Source organism: Saccopteryx bilineata, chromosome 4 (genome assembly GCF_036850765.1).
Source record: "Saccopteryx bilineata isolate mSacBil1 chromosome 4, mSacBil1_pri_phased_curated, whole genome shotgun sequence".
NCBI classification, from domain to species: Eukaryota; Metazoa; Chordata; class Mammalia; order Chiroptera; family Emballonuridae; genus Saccopteryx; species Saccopteryx bilineata.
Window position 1 is genome coordinate 195610998 of NC_089493.1, and position 26826 is coordinate 195637823.

The 26826-nt window shown below is 50.6% G+C and overlaps 1 protein-coding gene across 1 annotated transcript; it reads right to left on the reverse strand.

Annotated features, from left to right (window-relative positions):
- DAGLB (diacylglycerol lipase beta) lies at positions 1-26673 on the reverse strand. The gene is made up of 15 exons (XM_066273384.1): positions 26543-26673; positions 24667-24818; positions 16871-17042; positions 14962-15220; positions 13138-13260; positions 11549-11676; positions 10101-10227; positions 7753-7836; positions 6686-6763; positions 3570-3650; positions 3350-3477; positions 2381-2449; positions 2233-2305; positions 984-1234; positions 1-877 (listed from the first exon to the last, which is right to left on the reverse strand). The coding sequence occupies exons 1-15, from the start codon at positions 26635-26637 to the stop codon at positions 682-684; spliced, it is 2016 nt and encodes a 671-aa protein (XP_066129481.1). The 5' UTR covers positions 26638-26673; the 3' UTR covers positions 1-681.
- Between the last annotated feature and the right edge of the window lie 153 nt (positions 26674-26826).

Sequence of the window (26826 nt, forward strand, 5' to 3'; positions counted from 1 at the left end):
TGACACATGTAAATGCTTTATTTTTTAACTCCTTCAATCCACTGGTCAACTCCAAGAGCAAGGAGGACTGCACATCACTGAGTGCTGATGAGACAGGTGGATCTTGTAAACGAGGAATGGGCTGCGGCCCGAAGGGCAGGAGCGTCTCCACTCACTTTCCTGACCTGTTTTTGTCTCGATTCCCAGTTGCAGTTCAGGGCTAACCCTTAGTGGCAGCCGGAGCAAAGCCCAACTGAGGACTGGGTTTCGTAGCCAGGAAAATCCAGTTTGCTAAATGAACTGTCTGAATGGAGACAAACCAAGACCCCGCTAGTGAGAAGTGGCGCGAGGGGTGGGAGTCTACAGACCCACAAGGGCCGTGAACCTGGCTGCGGGTCCCAGCCGTGCCCGGGCTGTTCTCGGGCGCCGAGGAATCCACGGGGAACGGCCCTCTGTGAGGCCTGGCGCATGCTCGGTCTGAGTCCCGTCACCTCTGCTCTCCTGACTCCTGGTGCTCTGACACTGTGATCGAGATTATTTCTCTAGTTCTCAGATCGTTTAGTCATTCAGACAGCTCTCAAGTTCGGTGCCTGTCCGGTTCCCATGGGCGCACCGGCATCATGGGATTCACTCGGCCGTCAAGTCATTTTAAGAACAACAGTGCAAGTCCGAGTCCACCGTGGAAGTTTCCAGGGGCTTTGGTTACACCACATCCACATTAGAGCCTCGTGGGGCAGGGCAGGAAATGCAGACGGCCCTGTCGGACACCACACTGTCCAAGGCTCTCATCAGGATGTCTGGCATGTGGTCTGTTAGCATCTTTGGGCCAATGAGTATTTTGCTGAATTCTGATTCATGTGACCACTTTGCAGTATACTGAGCAGTATAACAGGAAAACCTGAAAAAGAAAAAAAGCATCGTTTTGAGTTGAACTCCATGCTCGTTTCTTTTCCTGGTGGTGAATGGCTCGAGCCACGTCGGGGCCCCTGCCGCCCCCATCTCACCTCCCAGAAGTGCCTTCTTCCTCCAGATGGATGATTCTGCCAGGAGGGTAGAGAGGGGGGTACTTGGTGGGGGACTCCAGGGGGGAGTCACTGGAGAAGCTGTACGGCGGGGACCTGTGTGTCAGCAGACTCTGCTCCCCGAGGAGAGGCTGGGTCAGGTCTCGGTGCTCGCCCCCATCCAGCTCTGTGGGAAGGTCATCCGGGTTCCCTCCAAACAGCTCATACCAGCACCCGTGCAGCAAGATCTGGTACTAAGGGCGAGACCCAGGAAGGCAGCGTTCCTGTTACTCAGGCCCTCATGGTCACCGCACAGATCTGGGACCTGTGAGCTAGTGCTAAGTGGCAGCAACTTCAGAGCTTGGACAAATGTCTAGCTGTCTTGTTTCTAAGTCATGGATCTTAGGAGTGTGGAGATCGGTGGGACTGAACTCAGGTGTCTCTCGGGCAAAGAAGCCAAAACACTAGAAGCAATATTTAAAAACCAAATCATGCAGATTTTGAGGGAAAGTTATCCTTAATTTTTTTCAGATAACTCTAAAAACCAGTTTTACTCTTCCCTTAAAGATACTAGATACTAATATTTTTAAATAGCTGATAAGAAAGTTTATTCTAAATTTTTAATATTTTTTTCTGACCAGCAACAAAAGAAGTCAGAAAATAAAGGTTAAAAAGAGATCTAAACAAAACCCATTCTTGTATGTTTTTGGTCAGAGCTCCTTGTTACTTAACCCCTGCCCTCAGGTCATACCTCCAAGAATTATTTTTAAGCCTGCCCACATTTTTTAAACTTTTCAATACCTGATGGATAGATAGCTCTATTGGCATATAAAATTTTATGTCACCGTTTGTAATGGCTGCATAATATTCCACAGGACAGTTATACCATTTCACTTTAAATTCTGTGGCAGCCTTACTTTCTAAGCTTTGGGACCAAAGGCATCGGAATACTGCTGGTCACAAGACAGGGCTAGGAGGTATGACGGCAAGTCACTTAACTGGAACAGGATAACTCTACTGTAGTATTCGCTAGCTGGGTATTTTATGTGCTTAATTTAGCCATCTGCTTTCTTGGAGATCATCTGTGGGACACCAGACAAGTCTTACAGCAGTGGCAGCAGCTGCCCTGGCTAAGAGGCTCTGAACTTGGGAAAATCCTCCTGCACCCACAGACAGCCTCGTGGGGAGACCAGACTCTCTCCTCGTGGGGAGACCCAGACTCCCGCAGGTCCTCTGACAGGGCACAAGTTACCTTGGGCTTGTTACAGTGAGCAATCACTCGCAAGATTCTCTTCTTCAGATCTTCCAAGTTAGTGACACTTAACCTGTTAACAATCAGATGGAGGCTTAGTACTGTCTTTTCAGCTACACCAACCCCAGATGCAGCCTCCAGCACTCACCTGGGAATCACATCCTTGCCCAGGACTAGTGACACAGTGAAGTTCTTAGAGTATTCATAAAGGGATTTGCTGAAATTTCAAGAAAAACATTTTTATTTCTACCTTAACTTGATAATATGCACCCACATGTTCAGTGCAGCATTATTGACAGTAGCCAAGATAATCCAAACAGCCTAAGTGTCCATCGATGAATGAGTGGATAAGGAAATGTGGTGTGTGTGTGTGTGTCTCTGCAGACACACACACAATGAAATATTATTCAGCCACAAAAAATAATGAAATCTTGGGAGTATTTGAGATCTTGCTTCTCAGCATATGTCATCAGTTTGGCTCAAACTCTTATAAAATTTTTCTATAAAAAAAGGAAGGAAGGAAAGAGAAAAAGAAAGAAGGAAAAATCTTGCTGCTTCAAACAATATGGTTGGGCCTTGAGGGCACTGTGTTAAGTGAAATAATGCAGAGAAAGACAAATACCATATGATCGCACTAATATGTGGAATAAAAAAAAAGCTTACAGATAGAGGACAGACTGGTGGTTGCCCCTTGGAGGGCGAAATGGACAAAGGGAATCAAAGGGTAGAAACATTAGTTGTAAAAGAAATACGCCAACCACAGTTAATACTGTATTGTGTATTTGAAGGTTGCTAAGAGTACTCAAAAGTTCTCATCCCAAAAGTGTGTGGTGACAGATGTTAATTAGACCTATCATGGTGATCATTTTGCTATATACAAAAATATTAGATGTACACCCAAAATGAATAAAATGCGTGTCACTTGGCATTGTATCTTCAGGAAATCAAAGCCATGGTCAGGTAGACCTAGGAAAGACTGTTCAGTCTTTCTTCAACTAACGAGCACAGTACTTGAAAACAAAACTCGTGACGGTGGAAAAGGAAATGGCCGGCCACAACCCGGTCTTCAGCACCAACTCGCCCGCAGCGCCTTGTGACGCGGTGAGGACCCCAGTACCTGAGCAGCCCCCGGGGCGGGGAGAAGGCGTAGCACCGGACTTGCGGGTGGGAGTGTCTCAGCATGATGGCTAGCAGGGCGGCGGCCCCCGCGCCCAGGCTGTGCCCCACGACCACCAGCCGGTACTCCTGGGGGACAGAGGGAGGAGGGGGAGAGGGTCAAGGAACCAAACAGCGAATGACAGAGGAGATGAGAGGAAAGAGAAAAATGACAATCTCACAGGAGCAATGCTGAAGGCCTGGCTCAAGATCCCGTCGCTGACGAGTCGGCGGTACACGTATCTGGCAGCCTGAGAAATCCCCTAAAAAGGCAGACAAAGGAAGTGACTAGTGATGGTCAGAGGAGGCAGGTTCCGTCACGACGGATGGCGGGGCTACATGGCATACTTATGGGTGACTCTGTCTTTCCAATAAGAGAAGTGTCTGGGGCGGCGGCCACGCCCACTGCACTGGCCTGACCTGGCACCTGGTGGAGACTGGCATGTCAGTGGGGGCTCAGCAGATAGTGCCGTGAACAAGCGGGTGACGTGGGGAACACCGTTCCTCGTCAATGAGTGTTTCCACACGGTGTTTTCTGTTGCTGTGCAGTCATGTGTTACCATGTGAGTGTACCACACTTTAGTCCAGCCAAGTCTCTATGGTTGGTCAGATTTAATCAGATGACTGAGGTTGCAAAATGATGTTAGAATAAAGTTCGGAATCAATGACACTGATTAAGCATCCACTGTTCCTGCACAGGCAAAACTTAGACCAGCAGAATTGAGTTTTAGGGAGGTTGGGCTTTGATTTAATTTCAAAAAGGAAAACATAAAGCTTCCTGATAAATACAGCTTTCTTGAAAGTGAAGCCCTTCTAACAGGAGAGGCCATGCTATCAAGTATATTTTCGAAGTGCTTCCTCCATGACAAGGTAGCCTGGCCTGAGGAAGGAGAAGTTCTGTGCACGATGGAGGCTGGCTGGCCCTCTCTGAAGCTCCTGAGATTTCTGATTCAGTAGTTCTGTGACTCTGAGTGGAATGCTGATCCTGGCCTCAGGAGAGAAACCAAGAGAAGGCGTGAAGGGTTTACCATTTGGGGTACAACCTGACGGCACTTTGTGACAAACCACCCAGTTCTCCTCTACTCCTCCCACGATGCAGTGCAGTCAACTTCCTTCCGCCGTGTCCTGGGCACCTATCACATGTCTGGTTCTCGGCAGTCAGAGCCAAACGACTGGTGTCTCCCTGGCAGTGCCTCCCACAGACAGAATGCCAAGACCGTTCTCAGCCGCAGGGCTTTCAACTCCAATTACTGTGGACAGTATCGAAGCCAAAAGCAGAGGGCAGTTCATGCCCTTCTGCCTGGAGCAGCTGTCTCCCTGGCCAGGGGGTAAGAGCTATTGGGCTGAGACATCACTGGAGGCGGCCTTGGCTGATAGAGCCTGTCCTTAAGGGTCACAGCTGTGGCTACACAAATCCTTTACCTGTGGGTCAATCCTGTAGGAACCAAACCACAACCAAGCCCAGCAGGCTGGTTGTTAAAAAAAATTTTCATACCCACCCAGTAATAGTTAAACAGGATTCCTGTGAATTGAGACATAAAGGAATAGCTAAAGGGTCAAGGGGAAAAAAAATCACATTCCTAGGACGGCCAAGCTTCTATCTGGTGACAGAGAAAGCCTCCACTCCGCCTCCTCACTGGACACTGTCCAGGCGGGACATTGCGGTGCAGTGACCAGCAGGTGCACTCCTGCTGCAACACATACTTGTAAAAAAGGTAAGCATTTTCTTTTAAAAAATGATTACTACAAGTCGATGTTTCTTTCCCTCCCTCTCTAAAATCAATCAATAAAATTACAAAGAATAAACAATGATGACTACAGAAGTCATACATGTTTTAGTGAAAGAACATGCCTGTGCTGTTTGTACATGGCACGTGTTCTGAACTAAAACACATGACTTTTGTAGAACAGCACGAGCCACTGCCCTCCGCCCCTGCTGCACTGACTGACATCATCTCGGACTTCCCACGAGTGTTAAAACCCCCTGCGCTGCAACCTCTGGTCACCAGGGAGAAGCCCACGGAAGCCACAGAGGACGCCGCCCACACCCAGAGCGTGGCCTTCACTAAGAGAAGGGAAGTGCGGGCGTGGAGAAGCGGGGACTCGCACACACGGCTGGTGGGCTCTAAAGCGGGGCTGCTGCTGGAAAACTGTGGTTTCCTCAAAAAGTTAAACATAGAAATGACCAGCAATTCCCCTCTGAGTCCACCCAAAAGAAATGAAAGCAGCGACTCGAACAGATGTCCGGACACCCACGTTCACAGCAACATTATTCACAGTGGTTGGAATGTGGGCATCACTCAATGTCCATCCTCGAGTGCACGGGTAAGCCAGAGGGGCGATGGGATGTCACCCAGCCTTAAAAAGGAAGGGAATTCTGACACCTACAATGTGGATGGGACCTCGAGAACATGATGCTGTGATAAACAAGTCCTAAAGGGGCACATATGGCCTGACCAGGCGGTGGCGCGGTGGATGGAACATCGGACAGGGACGCGGAGGACCCAGGTTTGAGACCTCGAGGTTGCCAGCTTGAGCGTGGGGTCGCTGGCTCGAGCCAGGAGTCACTCACTCTGCTGTAGCCCTCCCAGTCAAGACATATGAGAAAGCAATCAGTGAACAACTAAGGAACTGCAATGAAGAATTGATGCTTCTCATCTCTTTCCCTTCCTGTCTGTCCCTATCTGTCCCTCTCTCTGACTCTGTCAAAAAAATTAAAAAAAGGATACCTATGGTACGATCCCTCTCACAGGGGTCCCTAGAACAGCCACATTCCTGGAGACAGACAGCGGTTACCAGGGGCTGGGGAAGGGGAGAGTGCTTCGTGGCACAGAGTATGCTTGGGATGATGACAAGCTTTGGCTATAGACAGTGGTGATGGATACACAGCATTCTGAATGTGTTAAAGAACAGGGAACAGCACACGAGAAAGCGCTGTCGGCATCTGCGCTCGGGACTGAGCTGAGGGTATCTTTCCCACCGTGAACACGCAGTCCTTTAATTACAAGGGAATAAAACATTTGACTGGGGTTCAAATGCCGACTCTGATACTTATTCCAACAACCGTGAGGCTTCTGGCAAGTCACTCAATTGCTTCAAACCTGCTTCTTTCTCTTAAAAATACTGAAACCCACACCACCTGACAGGCTGTGAGAACAAAAGCCCTCGGCGTGTCCAGCATGGGGCGCAGAGCAACCATCTGCACAGGGTTTGACTTAATAGGGAGATTCAGAGTCGGAAACATTTGACCCCTGTCACCCTACAGAACCCTCCAGACCACAGGCCCCAGGGCTCCTACCTTGTGTGCCAAGCAGTCCTGCACCTCACACTCTAAGTCGAGGGGCTCGCTCTCCGCTGACAGGTCCGTGAGGATGTCCTATGAAAGAGCATTGGAAGAAGAGGCCATCAGCTGGGGTGAGCCAGGCATGTCTGAGGCTGGGCGGGTGGGTCCCTCTGAGGGACAGCAGGGCTGGCAGCCTCCTGGGCCAGACTGAACTCAGGAGAAAACCAGGCGGCCAGGTACCCCCTGCGAGACCTGTGACATGACCGGCTCTGGGCCAGCCATGAACAGTGGGAGGGGAGCCTGGGACCCGCTGATGAACACCCTGTGTTCTCCGTCACCGCACACAGGTACCACACATCTAAGGATCACAACCATCTGTGAGCCCTGTACTGGGGCTCAGTCCACAGCTCACTGAAAAGCAAGGGAGGGTAAGAGACCCATCAGATGGAGCTGATGCAGGCGAGGCTTCCTGGAGGAGGTGACACTTGAGCCAGTGCTTGAAGGAAAATCTCACTTTCAGGATAGGAAGCACTTTTTTTATTTTTTGTAACTTTATTCATTTTAGGGAGGGAGGAAGGAAGGGGTGGGGGAGGAAGAGAGAAACAGAAACTGATCTGTTCCTGTATGTGCTCTGACCAGGGATCAAACCCACAGTCTCTGTACTGGGATGATGCTCAAACCAACCAAGCTATCGGCCAGGGTGACAGGCAGCGCTTACTAGCCCCTTCCGGCGCTGAGAATAGAAAACCTGAGGGGAGGGTCACTCGGGTTGGGGCCTGCCCAGGTACATCGGGGGGTCAAGTGGGCACCCCTGCAGGAGCTCCTCAAGCACAGAATCCCACCCCACTGACAGCCACACTTCTGCCATTTCCCAATTAGAAGGAAATAACTTCATCTGTTCTGCAAAGGGAGCATTTCACAAGCCTGGATTCACTTCCTCCTTTCCCGCCCCGGTGTTTTCCCACCTCTGCTGTGGGAACTCATGACTACTTTCCCCAGTGCTGACTCGGAAGGGTCTCCAGGCACCTGCGCCTTGCTGACTCGCGCCCCCTGGTTCCGGGGCCTAATGTCGGGCTCCTCACCTGCAGAGACATGGTCCCTCTCACAGCCACCACGACGGACTCCTTCTTGTGGTCCAGAGCCACTATGAAGGGAAGCTCGTAGACCTGCGGGAGACAGAAGTGGGCGGAGGCCTAAGTAAGAACACACACGTCACCGTGAGGCCAACAGCCCTGACTCTGCACGTGAACAGGAGAGGCTGTCAGGAACCATGCTGTTTTCATGTGAACAAGTCCCTCTGCTCTCCGTTCCCGCCCCCCACGTGCTGCATGGCTGCCAGGGCCCCAGTCTAACTGGGCCGCCCTCGCTACAGCCTGGCATCAGCAGGGTCAGTGGGTAAGTCCTGTTCTGTGCTGACCAACTAGAAGTCTCTCTGGGTGCTGTGTGCCAATGACTCACTCTGGGTTACCACTGCCCTGTTACCTCGGCGGGCAGGCCCAGAGCCCCAACTCCGTCAGTGTGAGCAGATACAAGCACACGTCACTTTATTTCGTTTTTTTTTTTTTTTTTACAGAGACAGAGAGAGAGTCAGAGGGAGGAATAGATAAGGACAGACAGGAACGGAGAGATGAGAAACATCAATCATTAGTTTTTGTTGCGACACCTTAGTTGTTCATTGATTGCTTTCTCATATGTTCCTTGACCGGGGGGTTACAGCAGACTGAAGTAACCCCTTGCTCGAGCCAGTGGCCTTGGGTCCAAGCTGGTGAGCCTTGCTCAAACCAGATGAGCCCGCGCTCAAGCTGACGACCTCGGGGTCTCAAACCGGGTTCTTCCGCATCCCAGTCCAATGCTCTATCCACTGCGCCACCACCTGGCCAGGTGGCACAGGTCACTTTCATTCAGCTTCCAGCACAGGTAAAGCCGGAACTCCAGGCTCCAGCCGTCCAGCCCAGTCCTGCAAGGACACTGGGAGCATGCCCAGTTCTCTAGGTGTGTGTCATCATCCAGAGGGTATAACAGACCCAGCCCTGCGGGCTGGAGCAGACACAAAATGCCGAGCTCACAGACAGCGACGGGTCGGTGACAGCGGCACTGTGAGGACCACACCGGCTGACGGTGAATGGTGACAGATGTGGAGCAAGCAGGAAAGAAATCACTGCCGATCATTTCCCTGGTTTCTACAGGAGAGGAGCACCGCGACCCTGTGGGGGCTCCTGGAAAGAGCTCCCAGTACAGTCACAAACCCTCCAAAACATGACCGTCTGTATGATTCCTCAGCTCTTTCTGGTCTTACCGCTCAGGTGAGGCCAGAGCAGGGCTGCAGAGACCCAGGGAGGGCATCAGAATGACACTGCCACTGGGCTCACCCAGATACACTGATTTCACAGGGACACCACGTGACTTGGGCGTCGGGGTGTTTGTAAACTCCTCAGGTGAGTCTGAGATGCAGTGCTGTGGGCGCTGCCGGGCTGGAGAGCATGACGCCCACCCCTGGTCACAGATCATCTGCACCCTGGAATCACTGGGGGCTCCTGGGTGGGCGTCCCACTGCCAGGGATTCTGATTTAAGCGACTTGGGTGTGGCCTGGACTTCAGGGGACTTAAAAGCCCCCAGGAGATGCTGAGGCAGCACACTGGAGACCCAGTGCCCTAGAGCAGTGGTCCCCAACCCCCAGGCCGCGGACCAGTACCGGTCTGTGGGCCATTGGGTACCGGTCCGCAGAGAAAGAATAAATAACTTACATTATTTCCGTTTTATTTATATTTAAGTCTGAACGATGTTTTATTTTTAAAAAAATGACTCATTCTTGATGCTTGTCTCGGTCACGTGATACATTTATCTGTCTCACCCTAAAGGCCGGTCCGTGAAAATATTTTCTGACGTTAAACCAGTCCGTGGCCCAAAAAAGGTTGGGGACCACTGCCCTAGAGCACGGGTCCTTCACTCTGCTGCGTAGGAGTCAGCTGGAGAGCTGCGAAGCCACACCAACCACAGGTCGTAGAAGTGGGACACAGCAGACTTCCACAGGGTCACAACTTGCCCAGTGCTCCCGGTCCCCTCTGGAGTGTGAGACCCCCCACCCGCACTGCGCCCCTGTGGGTGGCACTCAGGCCCAGAAGCCAGGACTCACTACCCCCAGGCCGCTCTGTGGGATGAACCCACGCAGCGCTCAGTACTCGTCAATAAGAGACGTTCAGTAAAGGCACAGCAGAGCACCTCTGGTGACACTTTGCTCCAGCCTATGTTAAACCTGTGTGGGCTTCAGGGGGCTTGAAAAGTCCCTGAAATGATATGCAAAGCTTGGGGTCCAGTGTGTGTGGCACGTGTGCCTACGCACATTTTTCTGGGGGAACAAGTGACAACGTCCATCAGAATCCAAGGGACTCCCGGGCCTCGAAGACGCCAGGCAGTGCTGGGGCGCCCTACCTTGTCGTGGAAGCTTATGTGAATGAAATCCCGGTACTGCAGCCCGGTGGTTTGCAGGATGGAGCCAAAATGACAGTTGAGCTGATCACCTCCAACCAAGTCGTATTCTGTTGTCCTGCTTCTGCAACTAAAAACAGGGACAACCTGAGCCACTCTCCAAAGGATGTTAAACCCTCTGTCTTGTTTTCCCAGCACACAGGAAGACCAGAGTTTACAACTTTCTGGGCTTACTCTAACAAACAATGGCCCTTAAAAGAGAATATATCTCTGTACACGCTTCTTACTAGAGTTTTGACTTCTGGAGTCATGAGAATGCTTTACATTTTCAAAAACTGAATTAAATCCGTGAGGATGGGAGACCCTGACGTCAGCAGGGATGGGACACACCGGTACCATGTGTCTCCCACTAGGATGCACCAAGGACACAATGCTGCTCGCAGAGCATTCCTGCGGAAAACGTACAGCCTGACTCTATTCAAGAGGGAACCAGTGGACGAATGCAAACTGAGGGCCAGGCCACAGCCTGTCTGGGGTGTCCTTTCCAAAATGTCAGTATCATGGAAGGTAAAAAAAAAAAAAAAGTGACTGGGAAACTGTTCCAAGTTGAGGGACACATAACTAAATGATAGGAGGAAAAACTGATATAAGAAAAATTATCGCCCTGGCCGGTTGGCTCAGCGGTAGAGTGTCGGCCTAGCGTGCGGAGGACCAGGGTTCGATTCCCGGCCAGGGCACACAGGAGAAGCGCCTATTTGCTTCTCCACCCCTCCGCGCTTTCCTGTCTCTCTCTTCCCCTCCCGCAGCCAAGGCTCCATTGGAGCAAGGATGGCCCGGGCGCTGGGGATGGCTCTGGTTACAACATGGCAACGCCCAGGATGGGCAGAGCATCGCCCCCTGGTGGGCAGAGCATCGCCCCTGGTGGGCGTGCCGGGTGGATCCCGGTCGGGCGCATGCGGGAGTCTGTCTGACTGTCTCTCCCTGTTTCCAGCTTCAGAAAAATGAAAAAAAAAAAAAAGAAAAAAAAAAAAAGAAAAATTATCATCGGGCAACTGGAACAACCTGACTAAAAGTTGTCAATTAGCTAAGGTAAGATTAATAACATTTCCCGACCTTTGTAACTGTACTGTAATTACGTAAAAGAATGTCCTTGTTCTTAAGAAGGACAAGCTGAAGTCATCAGAGATGAAGGGGCAGGTGTTCGGGGGAACTGTGTACAGAGAGAGGGATGGATACAGCACAAATGACAAAAATCAGTCCCGACTGGTGGCTCCAGGTAAAGGAGACGTGGCAATTCTTAGTGCTGCTTTTGCAGTTTTTGAAATATTTCAAAACAGAAAGTTGTTGTTTTCTTTCCTTTAAGGGAAATGGGATTATTTTTAGAAAACAAGATATGGGGGCCACAGCAGTGACACCCAGGATGCCGGCGGAGGCCCCGCCCACCGACCTACCAGTCCCCGCCAATCTTGCACAGCCCCGTGAACGGGTTCCTGTAGATGTAGAGGGGCCACCCGTAGGCAGCCGCTGCGAAATGCATGTAATGGTGGCAGTTCTCTAATTCTGCATCCAGATCGGCTTCCTGCAGGAGAAGAACAGCTCTTTGTCCAGGGGAACTGTTCCGGAGCAGATCGACACTCAGACCTTCAACCTGAACTCGAATTCCTGATTCTCCCCTTTCTGCGCTCACTGCGCCAGCACTCTCAGAGGGCTTCCCCAGGGGAACTGGCCCTTAGACACGGGCGGGGACAGATCCTCCATCCAACAGGGATGTGGCCGGACAGTGGGAGTCAGCAGTACAAACCCCTGAGGGCTTTCCTGGCTCCTGGAGGAATGAGCTGCTGACCTCTCGCTGACGCAGGTGAAGACCAGCAGATCTTTATTTATTTTATTTTTTGTACTTTTCCGAAGTTGGAAACGGGGAGGCAGCCAGACAGACTCCCGCATGCGCCCCGACCGGGATCCACCCGGCATGCCCACCAGGGGGCGTCGCTCTGTTGCAACCAGAGCCATTCTAGCGCCTGAGGCAGAGGCCACGGAGCCATCCTCAGTGCTCGAGCCAACTTTGCTCCAATGGAGCCTCGGCTACAGGAGAGGAAGAGAGAGACAAAGAGGAAGGAGAGGGGGAGGGGTGGAGAAGCAGATGGGTGCTTCTCCTGTGTGCCCTGGCCGGGAATCGAACCCAGGACTCCCGCACGCCAGGCTGACGCTCTACCACTGAGCCAACCAGCCAGGGCTCAAGACCAGCAGATCTTTACACCACTCCAACACAGCAGCTGAGAACTAGGTGCCTGAGTAAGGTGCAGAGAAACACGTGCATCCATGTGGAATTTCCTCTTTCAAAAGCATAAAAATCTATGGTGGAAAAACCCTCAAGCAAAGCTGACCTGCTCCTGCTCCCCAGGCCAGGAGAAGGGAGCAAGCACGTTTCCCTGGGAGAGTCAGGCCCCACCCAGGAGGAGTTCTTTTGGTTTTAGTTTGTTTGGTTTTTTGTTTTGTTTTGCTTGTGGCAGAGAGAGTCAGAGAGAGGGACAGACAGGGACAGACAGGAAGGGAGAGAAATGAAAAATATCAATTCGTTGCAGCTCCTTAGTTGTTCATTGATTGCTTTCTCATATGTGCCTTGACTGGGGGGCTACAGCAGACCGAGTGACCCTTTGCTCGAGCCACCGACCTTGAGCTCAAGCTGGTGAGTCTCGCTCATACCCCATGAGTGCGCTCTCAAGCTGGCGACCTTGGGGTCTTGAACTCGGATCCTCTGCGTTCCAGTCTGACACTCTATCCACTGCGCCACTGCCTGGTCAGGCTCCAGGAGGAGTTTTTAAGTGTGGAATGGTGGCCAGTGTCCCAAGAGAGAATGTTTAAAAATGCACTGGATAGTGAAGTGGCTCCCTCTACCTGAGCCCAGGTGATGAGAAGCTGCCCTACCCATAGGTGACAGAGGAGCACAAACCACAAATCTGACTCCAAGCCAACTCTGGAAACTGCTGACTCGTTTTGTTTTCTTTTGAAACTATACAACCCAACGGAAACACAGGCTTACCTGGCAGGACCCTGGGGAATGGCTGATCACTTCCTTAGGCTCCTGGTTATTCCTGAAGTTGTCCTGCTGCTGATGGAGAAGGGTGAGGCCTGCTGCGATGTCACTGGGCACCAGGTCTGTGTCCTGGATGGGAACCAAAGAGCTTATAAAACTCAGCAAGAAGTGCCCATGAGTTCCTTAAAATCAGTTTATACAGTTCACACCCATGCGCACACACACACACACACACACCTATGCATGCACAAACTACTACATGTGAGCTTAATGTGTTTTATTACTCTGTCCTCAGACAAGTCCACTGGAGAACACAGAAATTTTATGGGTCTCCATTTTCAAATTTCCCTTCAAATGACTTAGCTACTTTTAATCTACTGCTCATCTTTTATAAATTGGAAGAGTAACTGGATAAATTTGCTGCTTTGGTAGTAATGGCTGATTCTGGCCCCGGTTTGTACTCTCAACGCTCAAGATACCAGGAAGGTCTTGTTGAAAGGCCTGTGGTGGAGATTCTAAGACTGAATCACACTCACTGGGACACAAACCTTGGAGAGAAGCCGAACTGGGAGAGCAGCAGAGAGGTCTCCTAGGCCTGCCCCTCCCCTTCCGTCCGGTGTGGCTAGAGAGCAGGCAGGGACCCCACCACCTCCGAGCACTCTGGTCCGTAAGAAAGAACCGGCTACTGACCATGCAGGCACTGAACCTTGAGTTCTGCCTAGGACTGTGTGTTCCAACATCCCCTACGGAGAGCCAGATTCCTCCTCCTTCCAGCCGTCTCAAGACAAGGCTGAAGCACTCCCTGAAAGTGATTTAGGGGGACGTGCTTCTCTCATCCCCACACGGAGGCTCTTGCAGGTAGACAACACAGAGAGCCCAAAGATCACAGGTGTGTGGATGTCAAGATAGCTCTCTTCCTGACGTGGTCTCAACACTGAACATAACAGCCGTTTATCAGAGACCATTATATGACAAGACACATTAAATGTAAAAGAAAAATGAATATTTCTAAGTCACTGAAAAAACACTCTAGAATGGCATGCCCTTCTGCATGGCAATAATCTATTCAAACTTTCCTTTGTAAGCAGAATAATCTATCATTTTTATTATGCTATAAGTAGTAAGAAACCAAGGGCTGATGGTGCCTTAGATTCATGATACGAGCACTAACTCAACAGAGGACGTGAAAAGACAACTGGAAAATTATTCCCAAAATGTACAGGTTCCTTAAAAACATCATCAGTTCCTGCTGGACCTGTGGTAGCACAGTGGATAAAGCGTCAACCTGGAATGCTGAGGTCGCCGGTTCGAAACCCTGGGCTTGCCTGGTCAAGGCACATGTGAGAAGCAACTACGAGCTGATGCTTCCCGTTCTTCCCCACACCTCTCTCTCTCTTTCACACCTCCTTCTAAAATCAGCAAATAAAATCTTTAAAAATAAAAGCAAAGAACACATTCATTCCTTAAAACCAACTAAAATTAGAGTAATTAAACTAATTAAAATGAGAATGCTTTACATTTTCAAAAACTGAATTAAATCCATGAGGATGGGAGACCCTGACGTCAGCAGAGATGGGACAAACTGGCCCCATGTGTCTCCCCCTAGGATGCACCTAGTGCCAACACCAGGAGATGCTGACAGGAGAGGCAGGGTCTGCACACGAGCACATGCCCTCATCTCGGGGGGAGTACCGGCTCCCCACTCCCACCCCACGGATTACAAACTCTCAAGAGCTAGTTTGTGTAAACAGGGTTAGCTCCAAGTGCACAGCACTTGTCTGAACACGACAAGCCTTGACTCAGAAGAGGAAAGCAGAGCCTTCAGCTTACTGAGAAGTAGGTTGAGAAAAGCTCGGCTGTACTCGAAAAGGCGACTCGCGTGTGGTCGTCTTTCCCAACGCAGCAGCACAGGAGCTTGATTCTGGTCTCCCACACGCTCGTAGCTGCCGTCCTGAGGCCACTAAGGAACTGGCTTGACTCGTGGTTATCCAGGGGACTGGGGCCAGTGGAGGAGTACGGAGCCATTTTCCCCCCCAGCGGGTCAAAGACAATGACGATGGTGACCATGGTGGCGATGATGATAACCCAACTGCAAAACAGAGAGAGGAGCCCTGGCCAGTTGGCTCAGTGGTAGAGCGTCGGCCTGGCGTGCGGAAGTCCTGGGTTTGATTCCCGGCCAGGGCACACAGGAGAAGCGCCCATCTGCTTCTCCACCCCTCCCCCTCTCCTTCCTCTTTGTCTCTCTCTTCCCCTCCCGCAGCGAGGCTCCATTGGAGCAAAGATGGCCTGGGCGCTGGGGATGGCTCCTTGGCCTCTGCCCCAGGCGCTAGAGTGGCTCTGGTCGCGGCAGAGCGACACCCCGGAGGGGCAGAGCATCAGCCCCTGGTGGGCGTGCCGGGTGGATCCCGGTCGGGCGCATGCAGGAGTCTGTCTGACTGTCTCTCCCCGTTTCCAGCTTCAGAAAAATATAACCCCCCCAAAAAAAAAAAAAAAAAACAGAGAGAGGAGCAGGTGATGCCCGTGGGCTGGTGCCAGAGGTCGGGGAGCAAGGCTTCAGCTTTGGTGTCATACAACTGCAGCTCCAGTTACCCAGGAAGACACAGCTCTCCCGGCCACTGGCACAGACGCGCAACTTGTTTCCTCTAGAAATCTCCTTACGAGGCCCCACAAAGATCAGAGCCCAGACGGTAAAGATCACAGAAGAAAGAAGGAGCTGCTGGTGGGCAGAGCCAGAGCCCCGATTGTGACCCAGGCCCTCATTCCTCAGTGCCTCAGGGTTCCTCTTGGTAAAACTATCAATACAAACGCTTTGCCACAGAGCAAAGACTCTTCCTGGGTCTTTCATTCAGATGTTTAAACAGTTGTAGGCTGTCCACCACACACAGGGCTCTGTGGGTTCATGAATGCCCGTGCTACCAGAGGGCAAATCTCAGAGACGGGACTCTGCTGCCCCTGGTGGTGAGACCCGGGAAAAGCACCGTCAGCACGACTCCCGTTTCCTTATTTATAATAATACGTACAAGGGATGTAACCAGATCATTTCAAACATTTTTAGCCTGTCCTGGTCTGTGGTGGCACAGTGAATACAGTGTCAACCTGGAACGATGATGAGGTCACCGGTTCAAAGCCCTGGGCTTGCCTGGTCAAGGCACATATGAGAAGCAATCAATGAACAACTAAAGTGAAGCAACTATAAGCAGCCACTTCTTGCTTCACAATCCCCACACCGTGAAATCAATAAATCAAATCTTAAAAAAAAAAAAAATTTTTTTTTTTTAGCCTGGAAAACACAAAAATCTTATTCTAGTGTGTAGTTCTCAGTCAGTGTTCCTGACACTGTATTTCTTCTCTCCCTCCTTTAGTTGTTGCCCTTGTTTAGGTCTCAGGTTTTCTTCTTCTTGTATGAGGAGGGAGGGATATAGAAAAATGAGAACCAGTATGAAAAGAAAGCCCCATCAATAAAAGCCCCACCACCACCACCAAGCGGGTCAAAGACAATGGCGACAGTAACCACAGTGGAGGCGATAATCCAACTGTAAAATCTTAGTGTAAGATGAATTCTTTCCCATGCATAAGCAGGTGCCTCTGAATTTTAATGATTTCCTCAAAAAAAGGTCCAACGTCCTCCTCTCTTAGGAAGCCTGCACAACGCTGGGCGATCTGCAGTTACTCCAGGTCTGTTTGCCTCCCTCTCAAACGCATCTGTGACAAGAACACGAGAGACGACGGAAGACCTCACCTGATGACGACGGTGGCAATGATGCCGTTCACGACGATGCTGTCGCACTGAACGCTGTCCGCAATCCACGAGGCCCCTAGGGAGGCCCAGACCATCTCCGGCAGGAAGAGCGCCAGGCGGAGGTACAGCAGCTTGGTCATCGATTTCCGCGGTCCAGGGTTACAAATGGTTCCTGAAACAGAGAAAATACTGCCACCGGTCACTTGCTTCCGCGGAGATGAAGGGTTTCCTTTCTACGAAAACAGAGCTAGTGGAGCACATACTGGTGCTGCAGGCACACCCGCCACCCGACTTTTCCTACTTGTAATTGGTAATCAATGCCCAAGATTGAGAGCAAGTGACAAAGGAAACGACGGGAAACGTGACAAAAAGCCTCAGATTCGTTTCTTTTTTTTTTTTTTTTTCATTTTTCTGAAGCTGGAAACAGGGAGAGACAGTCAGACAGACTCCCGCATGCGCCCGACTGGGATCCACCCGGCACGCCCACCGGGGCGACGCTCTGCCCACCAGGGGGCAATGCTCTGCCCCTCCGGGGCGTCGCCATGTTGCGACCAGAGCCACTCTAGCGCCTGGGGCAGAGGCCAAGGAGCCATCCCCAGCGCCTGGGCCATCTTTGCTCCAATGGAGCCTTGGCTGCGGGAGGGGAAGAGAGAGACAGAGAGGAAAGCGCGGCGGAGGGGTGGAGAAGCAGATGGGCGCTTCTCCTGTGTGCCCTGGCCGGGAATCGAACCCGGGTCCTCCGCACGCTAGGCCGATGCTCTACCGCTGAGCCAACCGGCCAGGGCTCAGATTCGTTTCTTAAGATTTACTAGGGTTTAAAAACACTTCGGGGTTCTACCTAGGGTGTCCGTACAATCCCTGTCCTAAGTGGGATACTTTTGAGAGCAAAAGGTGGTGCTATTAATAATTATGCTGGCCTGACCTGTGTTGGTGCAGTGGATCAAGTATCAACATGGAATGCGGAGGTCGCCTGTTTGAAACCCTGGGCTTACCTGGTCAAGGCACATATGGGAGTTGATGCTTCCCGCTCCTCCCTGCACCCCTTGCTCTCTCTCTCTCTCCTCTCTCTAAAATTCAATAATAATAAAAAAGAAGATGCTGGGGCAACCAGTATAAAACAGAACTGCTCCAGGCAAACGGAGAGAAACAGTTAGCCAAGACCCAGCAGCCCAGAGTAAAAGCTCCACCATCTCTGCGAGCCCTCCGTGGCCTCAGGCACCATCCAAACACTTTCTATCCATCATTCTTTAATCCTCACAACTGTGACACAGTCACCACCCCAGTTTGCAAATGAGGAAGCTGAGGCTCTGAGAGCTTAGTGGCCACTTTCTAAAATAGAATCCACGTCTGTGACCTCGGCTCTCTGCCCCTCTAATCTCCCCTTGGTCCTCAGTTTTCAGAAGTGAACAATTCTGATGTTCAAAATTACTCACAGGAAACCTAACATTTTTTAGACACATTTTCACTGTATTTGCAAAACAAATCCAAGTATCAGGAGAGAGAGGCCTGTGGGCTTTTACCCTTGAGGTACAACGTCAACTCTCTCCCTTTGGGAAAATTGGGGATAAACACTAACTACAATCAAAACAAATACAATAAACCTAAGCTCTAAAAGAATGATTTGGTAAGGAAACCACTTTTAAATTCCCAAAATGATCTTCCATTACAATGAATTAATATACAGTCACATTTAAAAATGTCAGACATTCTCAGGCCTCATTTCTGGCACAAAAACAACATCTTTTTTTATTTTTTATTTTTTTATGTTTTTGTATTTTTCTGAAGCTGGAAATGGGGAGAGACAGACTCCCGCATGCGCCCCACCAGGATCCACCTGGCATGCCCACCAGGGGCTATGCTCTGCCCACCAGGGGGCGATGCTCTGCCCCTCTGGGGCGTCGCTCTGTCGCGACCAGAGCCACTCTAGCGCCTGGGGCAGAGGCCAAGGAGCCATCCCCAACGCCCGGGCCATCTTTGCTCCAATGGAGCCTTGGCTGCGGGAGGGGAAGAGAGAGACAGAGAAGAAGGAGGGGGGGTGGGTGGAGAAACAAATGGGCGCTTCTCCTATGTGCCCTGGCTGGGAATCGAAGCCGGGTCCCCCGCACGCCAGGCCGACGCTCTACCACTGAGCCAACCGGCCAGGGCCCAAAAACAACATCTTATACGGTAACTCTGTATCAAGTCGGCACTCTGTCCGAGATGGTGAAAATATCAGTTCTATATTTGGAGCTTGTTATTGTGTACCAATAGCCAATCACTAGAGAGAAACAGGAATTGATATCTGCACACACCCTCTGCTTCCTGGGGGGGCTGGGGCTCCAAATAAGGGAAATAACCTCCTGCCCAGCAGCCCCTGGATCTGAAACTCCAACGTGCTGATGCTGCATCAACGAAATGAACGTATAAATAAGGAAGCAGCAGTGGAGTTCTGGTTAAAGTTCCAGAAACGAAACAGACACTGAAAAAGTCTGTTTACATAGTTAAAAGTCTCCTTTACATAGTTACGCCTGCCCAGAAAAACATTTTAATCTTATTTAGGTATTTATTTTCTTTCCAAGAGAAAGCGCTGCTGGTGTGTGGCCCTGGCTGCTGCAGTGGGCGTCGTGACGCCAGTGCCTCATGATTAATAAGACAGCTAAATCCCTGAATGTCATGCCCGCAACAGCCTGGGTGAAGCAACCCTATTGTCCTTCGCTGGGCACAGCCATTTACGTAAGCGCTACAAAAGGCAGGATTTCATACCTTTAGCCACTGTAGCAATCTTTTCTGGCAGGAGCTGAGCCATGAGCTTTTGAGATGCAAATGCAGAACAGGTGTTGGGTGTCCAACAGTCAAACCAGACGCAGTGAATGGCGGACCTCCTGTGTTTACTACACAGGGTGTTCTATCAAAACATGGTGGTCAAGACAGTGGACCTTCCCTAATTAAACCTCCCACCAGTGCATGCCCACCCTCTCCGGAGGACACCCCCACATTTCCCTTCCACCTCTTCCTCGCCCGAGGCGCGTGACCTTTGTCTTTCTCTCTCCTAAGCTCCAAAGGCTCTTCTTCGGCTCCTGTCACTTGTTTCCTGAGCCTACGCAGCTCAGCTGGCTCCCTCCCTCCCACTACTCTCTAAATCAACTTTCTTTCATCATTTGAAAATAAATTAATAAATAAATACCCCCCCCCCCCCACAGGGTAATAACAGTAAGATTTCATCAGGGAGGTTCTCAAATCAAAACAAGAAACTACCACAATGATATCAAGACTCTTCCCAACTAAGCTACACAGATGACCAAGAAAAAGAGGACAGGTAAGTGCACAAGCCTCAGTCTTATGGATGAAAATGACTGAATTCCATTTGTCCTACAAGTGCTCTACAGCTTGTGCTGTTTCTTTTAAAGAGCTGTATCATCCAAAGCTAAGTAAATGTGGTCCTTCCACTTAAAAGACAGACTGTCGACCTGGAAATGCTGAGGTCGCCGGTTCAAAACCCTGGGCTTGCCTAGCCAAGGCACATATGGGAGTTGATGCTTCCAGCTCCTCCCCCCTTCTCTCTCTCTGTCTCTCCTCTCTCACTCTCTCTCTCTGTCTCTCCCTCTCCTTTCTAAAATGAATAAATTTTTTAAAAAAATTAAAAAAAAAAAAAAAGACAAACTGATTCCTGAGATGACTTATAAAACAAAAGGGTAGCCCTGGCCGGGTGGCTCAGTTGGTTAGAACATCGTCTCTATACACCAAGCTTGCAGGTTCAATCCCCGGTCAGGGCACAGATAAGAATCAACCACTGAATGCATAAATGCATAAATGCATAAGTGAGCGGAACAACAAATCAATGTTTCTCTCTCCCTCCCTTCCTCTCTCTCTCAAATCAATCAATTAAAAAAAGGGGAGGGGGCAATGAAATTTATCCATGTATCAAGAATAAAATTTACCAATGTGTTGAGTTATTAAAAATATAACTAGCCCTGGCCGGTTGGCTCAGCGGTAGAGCGTCGGCCTAGCGTGCGGAGGACCCGGGTTCGATTCCCGGCCAGGGCACACAGGAGAAGCGCCCATTTGCTTCTCCACCCCTCTGCCGCGCCTTCCTCTCTGTCTCTCTCTTCCCCTCCCGCAGCCACGGCTCCATTGGAGCAAAGATGGCCCGGGCGCTGGGGATGGCTCTGTGGCCTCTGCCCCAGGCGCTAGAGTGGCTCTGGTCGCAACATGGCGACGCCCAGGATGGGCAGAGCATCGCCCCCTGGTGGGCAGAACTTCGCCCCATGGTGGGCGTGCCGGGTGGATCCCGGTCGGGCGCATGCGGGAGCCTGTCTGACTGTCTCTCCCTGTTTCCAGCTTCAGAAATATATAAAAAAAAATAATAATAAATAAAATAAAAAATAAAAATAAAAATATAACTAGCGTTTACAATTTGTAAAGAAACTTGTTGATTTTGTACAAGTAATGCATGTAAAGGGTAAAAAATCCACATAGTTCAAGTAGGTACAGAGGAAGTCTTCAGCCTTCCTCCATCGCTGAACCGCCTTTCCGCTACCCCCGTAAAAGTGCCCCAGTGACTTGCGTAGCCTCCCACAGTCTGCACATGAACAAAACATGTATGTGATGTGCAAATGTGCATACATGCCCGTGAGAAAAAAGGGGTGAACTAAGACCATGTTCTGTACTCAGTGCAGAGGAAATCTTTCATCTGTGCAAGCATTTCTAATTTGTTTAACTTTCTTTATGGTATGTTTTACTGAGGCATACCCTGTCTCTAGTCATTTGTAACAAACTAGCAATTAAACTGGCATTATAAATTAACATTTATAATGTTATTTTATAACATTATAAAATACTGTTTTCAGTTCAGCTGTGATATCTCTTGCCACAAGTAACAGAAAATCCTACTCAAACTGGCTTCCAAACCAGAAAGATCTACACCAGGGGTCCCCAAACTACGGCCCTCGGGCCACATACGGCCCCCTGAGGCCATTTATCCAGCCCTCGCAGCACTTCCGGAAGGGGCACCTCTTTCATTGGTGGTCAGTGAGAGGAGCATAGTTCCCATTGAAATACAAGTCAGTTTGTTGATTTAAATTTACTTGTTCTTTATTTTAAATATTGTATTTGTTCCCGTTTTGGTTTTTTACTTTAAAATATGTACAGTGTGCATGGGGATTTGTTCATAGTTTTTTTTTTATAGTCCGGCCCTCCAACGGTCTGAGGGACAGTGAACTGGCCCCCTGTGTAAAAAGTTTGGGGACCCCTGCTCTACACTGTCTTAGGGCCGGGCCAGGCTACACGGCTCCCTGTCCTCTCACGGGCTCTGTCCTCCTCTGTGTTGGCTCACGCTGGCTTGAACGCAGCAGGACTTCAGCAGCTTGTCCAAGCACTGAAGGGGAAGATGTTCCTAAGGTAGCAAGGAAGGAGTTCTCCAGAACTTCCCAGTAATCTCCCAATCGGGTCACATGGGCATTCCTGAACCAATCACTGACACACGAGCATCATTCCTGAGCTGGGCAGAGGGCCAGCTTCTCTGACACACGCACTTGGTATGTGGAGGGATGGGGAATGTCCTAAATTAAACTGGGTCCTGTTGGGAGGAGTTGCTGGGTAGGCAGCACCCGTCCCATCATGATAGTGAAGCACTGTGCCAGTGCCTACGTGGAGGGGCCTGGGTGAATATGGCCATCCAGCACAGGGGTGTGAATGTGCCCTGACACCCCCAAAAATATCTAGGGGAAAACATGTCATGGGAGAAATAAACTCACACTTATTGCTTCAAATCTGAACCCACCTATTACAGTTGTAAACATGGTGTATTAACCAGAATGTGACCTGAACAGAAAGGGCGAATAAATGATGTAATGCTCTCTCTGAAATGAGAGCAATCTCGATACCTCAGTTTCCAGAAGTCCTGACTTACTAACAACCTCATAATGCCGCCAAAGCCACACTGGACACACTCGGCTTCCTTTCTTCAGCATGCAGCACCAGTGACAGCCGGACTTGGGGACTGAGACAGACCATAGAAGGAGGGCCTTCTTCGTTCCAGACTCCAAGCACCCTTGCTCTCAGAGGTATGCTAAAATGCACAGAGCTCTATTTTCTATGGTGTGCCATCCATAGTAAGTGGGCACATGCCATGCTTCTGGGTCATCTAAATCCTAAGGTCTTTTTTTTTTTTCTCATGTAACACTTTGCCACTCACATTTTCATCTTTATCTCACCTCGTAAACAACTATTTTTTTAAGTTTCAGTCAATCATTCCAAAACGCCAAGATACTCTTCTGCCACCCACTGTTATCAGCTACGCCTCTCTCAGTCCCATCATCTACAATCTGTAAGCATGCCTCCTATACTCCGATTCAAGCAGAGATAAGAGAGACACGCGGGATGGGGGCACGCCCTGTCTAGGACCGAAAAGTTTTATTTACGGATGCTTTTCTTTATTAGTCACCAGGGTGCTCAGCTCACCCTATGCACCAGAGCCATTAACAGGGATGCTTTCCGACATTCTCGGAGACATTCTCAGCTAAACGACTGTCTGTGGAAAATGGTAACATGTAGAAAAAAACACATCATTAAGGCTAATTATATCTCTTGGCCCTGGCTGGGGGGGGGGGCTCAGTGGATAAAGCGTCAGTCCAGTGCACCAAAGGTCGCAGGTTTGATCCCCAGTCAGGGCTCACACAAGAAGCAATCAATGAGTACACAACTAAACAGAGCAAGTTGGTGCTCGCTCGCTCGCTCTCTCTCCCTCCAACCCCCAAATCAATGAAAAATTAAAAAAAAAAAATATGTGGAGGCCCTGGCCGGTTGGCTCAGTGGTAGAGCGTTGGCCTGGCGTGCGGGGGACCCGGGTTCGATTCCCGGCCAGGGCACATAGGAGAAGTACCCATTTGCTTCTCCACACCCCCCCCCTTCCTCTCTGTCTCTCTCTTCCCCTCCCACAGCCAAGGCTCCAATGGAGCAAAGATGGCCCGGGCGCTGGGGATGGCTCCTTGGCCTCTGCCCCAGGTGCTAGAGTGGCTCTGGTTGCGGCAGAGCGACGCCCCAGATGGGCAGAGCGTCGCCCCTGGTGGGTGTGCCGGGTGGATCCCGGTCGGGCGCATGCGGGAGTCTGTCTGACTGTCTCTCCCCGTTTCCAGCTTCAGAAAAATAAAAAAAAATAAAAAAAAATATGTGGAGAAATTGGAACCTTTATTAATTGCTGGTGGGAAAGAAAAATGGTACAACAGTTCCTCAGAAAGTTAGTCACCACAGCGAGTCTACCCCTAGGCACCTATCGCGAGGAATGAAAACACGTCTATATCAATGTTCACAGCAGCAGGACTTCTAATAGCCACACAGTGGGAGCCACTCCAATGTCCACCAACTGAGGAACAGATACGTCACACTGGGCGTATCCATGCAGTGGAACGTTACCGGGCCACGAAAAGGACGGAAGTACTGGTACACGCTTCAACACGGACGAACCTCAAAACCACGTGAAGTCAAGAAGCCACGCCGAGAGGCCACATACTGGAGGCTACTCCCTCTCTGAGGCCCGGAACAGGCAATGCGCAGAGAAAGAACGTGGATTAGTGGATGCCTCGGGCTGGAGGAGAAACGAGGAGTGACCGCCACTGGGCACGGCATTTTTCTGGGGGGGGGGGGGATGAAAACATTTTAAAGAACTGACTGTGGTAACGGTGGCACAACTCTGTGACTACACTAAAACTCACTGAAGTGCACAATCTACACGGGTGAGTTGGATAGTGTGCGAATTATATCTCGATCAAGCAGTCACCCATACACGAGGTGTCAAAGGGAAAAGGCTGCTCCTTTTTTACCTTTCATGCTGACGTGCACGATGGCTGACACCGTACAGATAATAACCGCCAGGAGGACAATGAGGACGATCAAGTAGGCGCTGAGCAGGGCCCCGCCAGCACAGTTCAGCTTCGCTCTGTGCCGGAGGTACAGTGTCAGAATGCCAATCCACCTGTTGAGAAATGCGTGTGTGGGGTGGTGGTCAGAAATGCAATCCAAGGAGCTGCTTCGTATAACATGACAGAAAGACAGAAAAGGAGCCAGCGGTCTCCAAAACAAGGTGAGGTTCCCTTTGAAATATAATTCTCGTCCATAAAAGATCAACAAAGTCAGCGAAGAGTATGACTTTTTGAAATGCGTTTTTTGTGCTGCCAGTGAGTCAGACGTTCATTGTTCTTGTTCTCGGGCCTGCTGTAATAACCCCAAAGGCATTCGCAGCCTTAAGAGTGAAAATATATAACCTGAGCCGCTGGAAAAGAGCCCCCTCGCCCTCTCACGATGCAGAAATACGCAGCTGGTAAACCAACAAACTGTATGTTTGTTAAATTGTTAACAAGAGACTTTTTACTTCTGTGAATTAACAAGAAATTGATGCACACACACGAAGTAATCGGCTATGTAACAAAAAACAAGGGCGTGGAAAGCAAGTTGCTCAAACCTGTTCCATGGAGAACAGCGATAAACGTGAAAAGACAAGTATTGTGGGGCCCATGAATATGTTTTGTAATCCAGCGCAGAATAATGAAAGACAGCACCAAAAAAAAAAAAAAAAAAAAAAAAAATAATAATAATAATAATGAAAGCCAGCACCAAGCAATGCCAAAGCAATGGCCTTGCTACTGGAGGTATGTCAGCAGAGGGCACAGCTTACTTGGCAAGAACATGGTATTAAGGATTCAATCCCTCCCCACCCCACCCCTCACCTCCACCCCCACCAAAGTTCAAGGCCAGGCCAAGGATTCTAGTCCAAGTGGAAACGGACTAGATAACTTTTTATGCTTTTTGTCAGTTCTGTGATGTCATGACCCTGTGTCTAGAAATAATGGGAAGTGATTTTGGAAAGTCTTAGCTCTGAAAATTATGAAAGTATTGAGTAGCAGCTCCTAAGGTTTTGTGTTCTTATTTCTTTCCCCTCAAGAGTCTGCTTTTTAAAAAAATGCTTATTTTATTGATTTTAGAGAAAGGGAAAGGAGAGAGGGAAAGGAGAGAAGGAGAGAGAGAGAGGGAGGGAGGGAGGGAGACAGGTACATTAATCTGTTCCTGTATGTGCCCTGACCATTCCGCCAGACTAAGAGTCTATTTTTTTTTTTTTTAATAACAATAACATTACTCTTCGCTCAGACCCTCTGAGAACAGACCTTAGGGCCCCAATTCCACTCCCTACCCACTCCACACCTTGAAAGACAAGCGCGTCTCTGCCCATCTCGCCTGCTTCTCTGGGACCCGGACCCGGCCGGCCCTGCACGGCGCTCTCGCCCGTCTTGCACTTGGCAGGTGCGAGACGCTGGGCGTTCCCGCGCCAGGTGCAATAAGGATGCGGGTGGCTGCTTCTGGCTCGAGGAAGCAGGTCCCCAGGCCATGGCTTTCGGGAGGCATGGAAGTCCCTGCGGCTGCTGCGCCGGGGCCCCGCGCCGCCCGCGCCACCGGGGCGACCCCCGGCACGCCCACCGGCTCTGGACCTCCGTGTGCCCGTCTGCACACCGGGGAGAGGACCAGCACCCACCTCCCCGGGCTGTGGAGAAGACCAGCTAAGAGAACGCAGGGCAAACTCGGGTCACGGCAGTCACCTGTCACTGTCACCGCTCTCGGACAGCTGGCCACCCGCCTCCACCCCTCCGCGCGCGCGCTCTCCCCCGGGGCCCGGGACGCCCACCCGCCGGAGCCCAAACCCCTCACCACAGCACTCGCAGGAACAGCTCGAATAACCCCGGGAAGACCAGGTCGTCGCTGGCGATGGCCCAGCGCCGGCCGAAGAGCACCATCCCCGGCATGGCGAAGGCCCCGCCGCCCGTCCTCGGACGGCCCACTGCGCGCCCGTCGCCACTCGGCGTCCCGCGCCCTCGCGGCTCCCACAACTAAACTAGCCGCGGCCCGGCGCAGGCGCACGTGAGAACGGGGCCAGGCGCATGCGCACGCCGCCGCGGCCGAACCTGGCGCACGCGGCGGGACCCTCTGCGTCC

Bases quoted from the DNA above. Each gene is read 5' to 3' on its own strand.
- DAGLB (XM_066273384.1), bottom strand. From the start codon at position 26,637: ATGCCGGGGATGGTGCTCTTCGGCCGGCGCTGGGCCATCGCCAGCGAC. The intron at 15,221-16,870 runs GTGAGGTCTTCC...TCTGTTTTGCAG, and splicing joins ATTGCCACCGTCGTCATCAG to TTGGGTTATCATCATCGCCA. The intron at 3,478-3,569 runs GTGAGATTGTCA...TCTGTCCCCCAG, and splicing joins AGGCCTTCAGCATTGCTCCT to GAGTACCGGCTGGTGGTCGT.